This window comes from Hibiscus syriacus, unplaced genomic scaffold (genome assembly GCF_006381635.1).
Source record: "Hibiscus syriacus cultivar Baekdansim isolate YM2019G1 unplaced genomic scaffold, ASM638163v2 tig00110160_pilon, whole genome shotgun sequence".
Classification (NCBI taxonomy): domain Eukaryota; kingdom Viridiplantae; phylum Streptophyta; class Magnoliopsida; order Malvales; family Malvaceae; genus Hibiscus; species Hibiscus syriacus.
In genome coordinates, this window is record NW_024062608.1 from 6182560 (window position 1) to 6192174 (window position 9615).

General features: G+C 33.9%; 1 protein-coding gene and 1 pseudogene across 1 annotated transcript; one reads left to right on the top strand and one right to left on the bottom strand.

Annotated features, from left to right (window-relative positions):
- The first annotated feature begins 1038 nt into the window (after positions 1-1038).
- LOC120216463 lies at positions 1039-4511 on the top strand (annotated as a pseudogene).
- A 305-nt stretch (positions 4512-4816) lies between these two features.
- On the bottom strand, positions 4817-7227 carry LOC120216462 (neuroguidin-like). Its single transcript, XM_039213883.1, has 8 exons — positions 7095-7227; positions 6929-7016; positions 6651-6830; positions 6371-6553; positions 6101-6277; positions 5865-6019; positions 5623-5749; positions 4817-5159 (listed from the first exon to the last, which is right to left on the bottom strand). Exons 1-8 carry the CDS (start codon positions 7136-7138, stop codon positions 5148-5150), a joined length of 966 nt encoding a protein of 321 aa, XP_039069814.1. The 5' UTR covers positions 7139-7227; the 3' UTR covers positions 4817-5147.
- Between the last annotated feature and the right edge of the window lie 2388 nt (positions 7228-9615).

The following is a 9615-nucleotide window of genomic DNA, read 5'->3' on the forward strand; positions in this document are numbered from 1 at the left end:
CACAACAGTATGCACAACCGTAGTGATCAGTCGAACACAATCTTGTCTTTCTTTATCACCTGAAAGAACGAATTTAAAAAGAATTTTCTAAGTGATTTCCTAATTCAACTTTGTGAATTGTGTCTCAAAGTTGTGTCTAAGATTGTGCCTCAACTAACCTATATATAGGGGAGAGGAAATTAATCAAAAGGTGATGACCTTTTGATGAAGAGATTTGTTGAAAAACTAATAGGTATAATTGAATTGATGCAATTTTATACCAAATAATAAGTCTGTTCATCAAGTGATATAACTTATTATTAAAAGACATCAATTTTATTCAATTATTTATTAATTTTTTGAACAAACTTTACTCTCAAAGATCAAAGCTTCATCAATGGCCTTACCTTACAAATGAAGCCTAAATGGGAAACAATCAAGTCGACCCAACTTTTTTTCAGTATTTTCTTAAATGGGTTTTTGAATCCAATTGAAATAACATGAAAGTGTGCAAGAATTTTTTTTTTTAAATTGAAGCCTTCTTTTTAAGTGTAGCAAACGAGTCAACTTTTTAAGAATATTAAAAATGAATTTGGTTGAAATAGGTTTTTCAGTATTTTCTGAAATGGACGGAGAGTATGAATAGAGGGTCAGAGTGTGGTCGGGAGATAATGTCGGTGATGATGATTATGGCGGTGTAAGCCATCGCTGACTCAAATTGGGCTAATCGGAGGTGGTGTGAACAGGAATGGGAGAAGAAGGAAGAGGAAGGGATATGCGTTTAATGGCAGTTAAGTGCCAAGTCAGCAAAAACTATCGGGAGGCAACAATAGGGATCTTACTGAAAACGAATTAAAAGTTTGATATTTCCTTGCAAGTTTCAAAAGTTGAGTGACCAAAGTATAAGCACCCTAAAAGTTTGGAGACTATTTATACACTTTGCCCTAGATTTTAACTTTCCTGTTTGGTTTAATGAAAAATTCCCCGATCCAAAAAAAAGTCAAAAACCAGTTCAGATAAACAATAAATGGACCATTGCTTCCGCCCGTAGGCAATTGAGTCATCAGTGAGCCGCCAGCATTCTCATATCCAGCCAACCTTTCTTCCTTTACAATGTCATTCTCCGCCACGTCGTCATTTCGTTCGCTTCCCTCCCATCTCGCAACTTCCATCCTTCGCAACTCCAATTCACCTAAGCTTCAATCTCCCATCTTAATGTCACTCCCTCAAAACCGTTCTTCATTCCACCGCCAGCTCAACCGTTGTTGCATCACCAAAATTCCACCCAACAGCTCCGCCGTCATCCGCCCTAATCTCAAAGTTTGCGCTTCAAGTAAAACACCAAGCGCCGCCGCCGATGCTAAGCTAATCGCAATCTGCTCCGCCGTGACTATTACATTCGCTGTTGCTAATCGCGTTCTCTATAAGCTCGCACTCGTTCCCATGAAGGAATACCCTTTCTTTTTAGCTCAATTTACCACTTTTGGGTAAAATTCTTTCTACTTCAAATAAATTTCAGTTTTATTGAGAGAGAAAAAAGCAAATTAATTGTATTTGAAAAATGTAGGTACGTGGTGATTTATTTTTCGATTCTGTTTATACGTTATTGGGCGGGGATTGTAACTAATGAAATGTTAGGTTTGCCTAAATCGCGATTCGCAGCCATCGGTATGCTAGAAGCTCTTGGAGTTGCTAGTGGAATGGTACAAACTTTTCAATAGTATATTAGAATTCTTGATCCGTAAATTTGAATATTTTAATTGTAAAAGATATTTCCAAATGATCCATTTGTCTGAATTAAGATGCAATAAATGTCATTTTGTGTGTGTTTGATTTAATGAGTTTAATTTTGGCTTCTGTATTTATTTTGTAATTTCTACAGCGATACTTCCAGGACCAGCCATTCCAATATTGAATCAGGTTTTCTCTTTAAAATGATTGGAATATGCCTTCGATAAATCTACTTCTTTGGATAAGTAAAGGAACACAAGAAAAGATTTCCCTTATTTAATTTTGGATTAGATGTTCGTTGTCGATTTACAGATGTTTGAGAGTATATTGTATTAGGAATCAAAATAATACTTCTATTATCTTGCAGACCTTTTTAGTGTGGCAGCTTGTATTTTCAGCTGTTCTATTGTGGAGGCGTTATTCATTTAACCAAATTGGCGGCTGTTTGCTTGTAGCAGTAGGAGTAATAATAGCTGTTACAAGTTATGTTAATGGTATATGTTCTTTACTGCCAATAATTGCACCTGTAGCCTGTAGGTATTCACCTTCAATTTTCTATAGGGTGCAAAGGTGCAAGCCTAGTGGAAGAGTTTACCTACCTAATGGACACTTTGTTCTCATAAAATTTTTGCCTAAAAATGCATAAAGTAAAATTACTTGATGGCTTAAGCTACTGAAAAGACAACGGTAGAAATATTCCAGTCTGCATCATTCATTTGTTGTGCTATAGCATTGTAGCTTAAAATTCTTCTTAGGTGGTCTTCAATGGAACGGAATATATCTCTGTTATTCTAAGGTACCCGACACAAGTAAACCGATTATCTTCCCCCCCCCCCTTTTTTGGTCAAGAACAGTTTCACTTCTTAAAGAAGAGCAGTTCAGTAAAGTACCATGATTCTGTTAGGGCACTGCTTTGGCCGGACTATCATTTCAGAATTGAGTGTCTCCATACATGCATTTCTCCTTGCTACTTGAGTGGGGGTAAAGATCTGATGGTAGTTTGCTGTTTTTTGTAATTTTAGTGGTTCTGATACTGGTCAGATGCTATCCGGAATTAAGTTTGTGGCCAGGACTGATGATAATATCAGCAGCTTTTCAAGCCGGTGCATCTATTATTAAGGTTCAAACAATTTCCATCTGTTGTTAGTTCTATGGTATTTTACAAGCAAACATAACAACGTTATTTCCTTTCTTGAAACAGGAATTTGTTTTTCTTGATGCTGCAAAGCGACTCGATGTATAAATATTCTCTCACTGGCTTTCCATATAAGCTTGTCTTGTTTATTTCCTCATTGATGCTCAAACTTTTAAATATACTTGAGCAGGAGAAGTCACTTGATATATTTGTTGTCAATTCTTTTGGATCTGTATTTCAGGTATGTCTGCTGTTTTGCCGTAAAAGCTCATTTGGTCTTTCAAGATTCAAATATTTGAATAAAAATCTTTCTCAAAATGCATTCTTTTCAATTCTTTTGATGGGCTCATTTTGATGGAATAAAAATGGAATTGAATTCTGGCTTATCTTAGTTTGAGTAGACGGTCTTAATGTTTCTATAAAAACTTTCCATGTTTCCAAAAACTTACCATGAAAGATGATCAACTCCTATACATGCTCTTCCTTTCTTTAAACTAAGCAAGGGAAACCTAGTTGTTTAAAGTATTGCCACATCAAAAGTTGGTCATTTAGATAGATCTTGGATGGTTCAAAGGTCCTGAGAAATAGCCAGATTCAGCTGCTCTATTAATCAAGTTTTGCAATAATCGATGTTCATTTTACCTACCTACCTACTTGCAGAGCTTCATTTCAATTAAAAATATCTACATTTTAAGCCACTGCTTTCCTTGAGCATTTTGTATGTTCCGACATATGTTCCATTGTTGCATTTTAATGTTTCCTTGGACTTGTAGGCTCTCTTTGTGCTTCTTTTGTTGCCATTGTTGTCAAATCTGAAAGGGATACCGTTCTTTGAACTTCATATATTAAAAGTGGTGCTGCATGCTTTCTAAAACTAGGAGGTGAAATATCAGGCAAGTTTACATTTTTATTTAATATACTTGTGGGTATATATATATATAAGATGCAAAAACCCTCTAAACTTGGCGCTACAGAATTTGGATTGTCAATAAGCAATTTTGAACATGTACTAAAATAAGGTGCAATTTTTAGCCATTAGCTTTGTGCTGTAAATCGAAGTCATGTTTATGTTATGAAAATGGTTGATATCCCTATTTAAGCTTTTGGCCATTCGTTTTGCACACACTTCTGTTAGTCAAATAAATCAGATTCACCATAAAGTTAGGTTAATAGTAAGTTGCAATTTTCACTCCAGGTTGTGAGGGGGCTCCATTACTTCCACTACTTTACATAGTTACCAATATGGCTTTCAACATATCAGTGCTTAATCTATTGAAAGTATCCTCAGCCATTGTTGCATCTCTCGCTGTAACATTGTCAGGTCAACTTTCTCACTCAATTTACATGCAGGGTAACATGATCATATGCATGCATACATGCATGACTGCCACAACATGTACATAGTTGAATCTATTTTAAACCTCCATTTTAGCATTGTTCTAATTTCTTTTCTCATTTCCCTTTCGGTTTACATCGCAGTGCCTATTTCAATTTACATTCTCTCCCTTCCATTGCCGTATCTCCCTGATGGTTCAAGCTTAAGTCCCTTTTTCCTGTTTGGTAGTTTAGTTCTCATGTCGGGTCTTATTCTCTATAACATTGCACAACCTTCAAAGGAAGGCTCTAAAAGTGATTGATATTACAAATTTACAGTTGGTCATCAGTGATTCGATGTAAAACCATTTAATGACAATTTAATATGCTTAAGGCAGCATTTTCTCCCTCGAGTGAGGCATTTATTTTTTATTAGAAAATTGTTACAGTGCACAATAATATGATCGACCGCTCCTTAATATCTTCACTATCATTTTATTACAAAAGAAACCTCACAAAAAATGTTATAACTAAACTTTTGAACGTGTTCAATATCATCTTACATGAATCAATTTAACTAAACAGCTTCATCATTATATTAATGAATTTTCAATCTCACTTCTTGGTTCATCCCACCAAACAAAACTTAAAACGATAAGTCCACAATAAAAAAATCTCTAAATGATAAGTTCGATAAAATTTCAAACCCTGCATATGTTAATTATAAATGAATAAGAGGTAGGCCGGACCAAAGGTGGCCGAAGATACAACAAAAACGGGCAGCAACGGAAGATTTTAGTACTGAAACATAACAAATCCCATTCCTATTATATATTTCAGTCTAATGAACTAACTTATCGTTGAAAGAAAATTAATAAACTTTTAATGCAATCCAGAACTTATAGAAAATGCTTTCAAGAGAACTCAAATGCAAAATCGTCATTCTAACTTCAGGTCCCTTTTAACATGTACATCCAATTTGTTGCCATTAATGCTTCCTCTGCAAACAAGCAGACAAGATGTCAGCCTCTACGTTGTATAAGTCTAAAAAACATTTTGAAATATATATATATAGTAAATACAAGCCTGGCTAAAAATTTTATGAATACTTGGAAGATATTATATGATAAAAAAAGTAATTATAGGGATGCCATATGATAGGTAAACTAATGTCAAGCCAACAGATACAATCAAGGAGGATTGTCTGTGTCGCTTCTTACAATATATTAGGTGCTTCATGCCAACCCACAATACAGCAGGCATCAGGCTACAACAAGAAGTCTCATCGACAATAAGTCGAGTCCTATCAACGCAATTAGGTACATCCATAACATTAGCCCCTATGTAAGACTGAATAATTAACCATATAAAGCGCTATTGTTTGGTGTCATTCAGGTCAATAAAAGTAGATAATGGAGTTATGGGTAAATGAAAAATTGATGAAAAATGTTCAAACAACATACCTTGCGCTTTTTGATCTTCCCCATTCCACTGGTACCATTACTGAAGCTTGTTGGTTGCTCACTAGCATCAACCCCCAATGGTAAAGTTTTAATTTCGTCATAGAAACTATCAGTCAGACCAATCAACCTGATACAAACAAGGGATAAACAGTCAAGCAGAGGGAATTACACAAAACGAAAACTCAGCATGGAAAATATTCACCAAAATTATCGCACTGAAAGGAACCGAGTAAAATCCATACCCATTTCTTGACTTCTTCAAATGTTTCTCTATCTTTTTGTCCTTCTTTGTAACAGGAGCACGAGTGAAAAGTTCTTCCTCTTGCTGTGCACGCCTTTCTATCTTTTCCATATATCTAGTGAGTTCTCTACTTTCAGTTCCAATAACTTCTCTAACCTGGAATAATTAGAGAAAAAATGTGTTAGCTGAATTAATAAAGTGAACCCAAGTGATGATATGAAAACAGTAACAACGGACCTCTTCAGGCTTTCCTTCTAAATCATCCATCATTTGCCTAATATAAGCACTCCGAGAAGCTTTTCGCAAAGTTTCCTTTTCCCTTCTTAAAGCATTCCTCTCCTCTCTCGACATCTTATGATCCTCTTCCACAACTGCAGGGGCAAACTTGGGTGGTCTATAAACACCAGTACCATCCTACAATAGCACAATAAAGGCTTAACAACCTAAAAAAGCATAGTAAAACAGCAAAATTTCAACTCAATAGTTAATATGTTTGGCAACACTAACATCTGATATCATATCTGCTTTGCTAATAAGCATATCTGGGTTCGGGCGGAAATTCAAAGGATCCTCCGTCTTCTCAGGTCCATTTGGTGCTTCATTCGGACCTGATTGCTGCTGTGTTGCACTCCCACAAACCCTTGTAAGCTTTTGAATTTGGTATTGAAGTTTTTTATCAATCGGCCTAATCTGTTTTATAACAAAAAATAAAATAAAAAATTACTAAGACAATAAAATAGAAATAAACAAATACTAAATAAACGAAGAGAAACAAAGATCCCACAACCTTTTCAAGAAACAACCTAATTTCAACAAGACTCCTAACAACGGGATGTCCCTCGATTGAATACCCTTTTGCCTTGCGAAGTAAATAATACACAAGTGATTGGCAATAGTTTAGAAGCAACAGATGTTTGGCTTCCAAATAACTTATCCCATCCGCGGTTGGCAAGCTATTTGCTTTCACCTGTCATCCAAATCAACGGAGAATACTAATTTAAAACAACACGAGGCTAAAAAACCCAAGAAAAACAAATGAGATTGGCGATGGCCGAAGCTTGTTACCTTAGCAGTTAAAGCTTTTACTTTGGCAGTCACTAAATCTAAGCCCGACTTCATTTCTTTCAACACTGTAGCTAATTGATTAGTTTCCCTGGAACCCATAAAATAAACAACGATAAACAAATAAAATTATACTCCTCACTGTGAAAATCGAGCATGCACTACTTACTTTTTTAATCTTTCATTCTCGTTTCTGTCACTAATATCATCCATGGCTTATCGATTAAAGTTCACCGGTAATTCAAGGAGCACTAACTCGCCTCGCCGTTTCTTGAATCCAAGTATATGAAAAAGGAGGGTTAGTCGGCCGAATATTGGAGCTATTCAAAGAGCATCTGGTTTTAATAGGTTTAAACCCCTTATTTGGGCTTTAAGCCTTTTGATGTACGAAAATCCCAAAAAAACAGAATATTATATAGCCGAAACTTGACTATGGATCTATGTGTTGAGCCGAACTAGATTCCTTGACCTAAACTAGCTCGTTTGGGTCCATTACTATTCAAATTGTTATTAAAATACGATAGGTTTAAATATGCAAAAGGTCACTGTACTGTTTTAGAATTTAAATTTTAATCCTTATAGTTTATTTTTATGAATGAAGCCCCTGTATTTTTTTTCTTTAAAACTTTGGTTTCTCCCCAATTGTTGATTTTTTCAATTGTTTACCTAACAACTATTAAAAAAGGGCAAAACAATCTTTCTAATCCTCCATGTTTAATCCCCTCCTCAGCAAATTAATCCCTCTCAATATATATATTGTGAACGTTCACATAAATTTTTAAACACTTATTAAATTTAAATACAAAATTAATCAATATTCTAACTTCAAACTTTGTTATCTTCACTTAAAATAATATTACAATTAGAAAAAAATATAAATATTAATTAGCTTCTACAATCACACCAAGAAACAGCCAGTAAAAAAGACATTTAATGTTACGTTTTAGGTTTTAGTATGCATTATTATTGCAAGTAAGATAATTGAACTTTAAGTTAGAATATGATTTCTTTTTGCCTCGACATAAAGCCGTCAAAAAACCTGCAATATTATTGAGTTCGAGTCGAACATGGCGTATCTTCACCTACCAAGTTTGGTTCAAAAGAACTTTCGTTGCATCTGCAATAGCATTGTCTTCTAGTGCAAGCGGTTCATGGACAGGCATTAAAGACTTCAATGTAATCCGTTTCCGCTTCGATTTTCTTGAATCTCAATCTCCATGCCCATACTTCAGAAATGAAGACGGAGCAAATCCCTAGACTTCTTGAAAAGCCAAACAATGATCTCCCTTGATCGTCTCTTATTACTCCACCACATGCGGCCGCTCCATGACCCCATCTAATCGCTCCGCTGGTATTAGCTTTGACCCAACCACAGGGATGTCTTCTCCATTGCAAAACTCCACATACAACATCATATTGTTGCAGAGATTTCCCCGGTTTAGCTGCACCTCCAGCAATAATAACTTTATGCCATCACAAACTGCTCTCCATGGTGCTTTCATGTTCTACAAATATATCATCAAAAAGCCATTTTTACGCCTTTAGAATATTTTTTTAATAAGCTAAGGTGATTAAAATGTAAGAATCATCGCTAATATTATATTTGAATTTTGTAAAAACCATGAACTCCGAACAAATTTTGAAATTACTTCAAGAAATGACCAAAGGACACAAAAAGTAAATATACATATAGATAGAGATTAATATTAAGAATCAATATTATATAAACAAAATTTTACGTAAAAAAATTATAAAAAATAATAACAAGAATTTAATTGAAAATTTTAATCTTGAATGAGTAAGATTTTAATTGAAAAAGTTGATACAAAAATCATTAAAAAAATTTAATAATTTTTCAGTTTTTATTTTATTTAAAAAATTATTCAATCACAGTTGAACACATGTCACTTACTAATGAAAAGGGTCAACTTCTTAGATTGTTTTTATTACTCATGTACGAAATGTACATTAACTAAAGTAATCTATTTTTTTATAAAAAAATCAATTTATTTAATTTGAAATTTGATAGAAATTTAAAAAGTATATCAAGTATACATTCATATTTTATATCGAAATATATACAAATCATATTTCAAGTATATATTTCTAATATTCTAAACTTTAATCCACAAGATATCGATCATTACTGAAATCGAAATCTAATTACAAGTCAGATTTTTCGACGATGAATTTAACCAACTGTACATATCAAATTATTAGATTTGGGGGCTAAATTGTTAGTTTACCATTAAAGTTGAAATTTGAGAAACAACAAGTAGATCAACTGGTCTATAATTCAATTCGTTGGCTGCAATTTGCGCCACATTTTGTGCGATAAAGTTGGTAAACGTAAATAACGTCAGAACAAGATTTTCATATACGACAAAAATGAATTATGCTAAAATGTATTAAAGAGGGATCGTTTATATATGGTTTTTTTCCCTTCTAAAAATTAATTCAATCTTTGAACAGACAAAATGATAGATTTCATGTACCAAACATAGAACCAATTAATATTTTGTTTCAATTATTCTATGTTATGCTTAGATTTTATTGCAATTGAATAACATCCCATTTTAAATACATAAATATATTTTTGTAGTTAAGTCGGTCGTTTTGTATCCTTAAGCAGTCCACGGCCCTTTTATATGGAATAATCAAAACAAATAAATTGCTAAGATTATAACTAA

What these genes read in the sequence shown, in the direction of transcription:
- LOC120216462 (XM_039213883.1), bottom strand. Translation starts at nt 7,138, where the DNA reads ATGGATGATATTAGTGACAGAAACGAGAATGAAAGATTAAAAAA. An exon ending in GAGAATGAAAGATTAAAAAA is followed by an intron (nt 7,017 to 7,094) that starts GTAAGTAGTGCA and finishes TATGGGTTCCAG; the next exon opens with GGAAACTAATCAATTAGCTA. An exon ending in AAGCAGATATGATATCAGAT is followed by an intron (nt 6,278 to 6,370) that starts GTTAGTGTTGCC and finishes GTGCTATTGTAG; the next exon opens with GATGGTACTGGTGTTTATAG.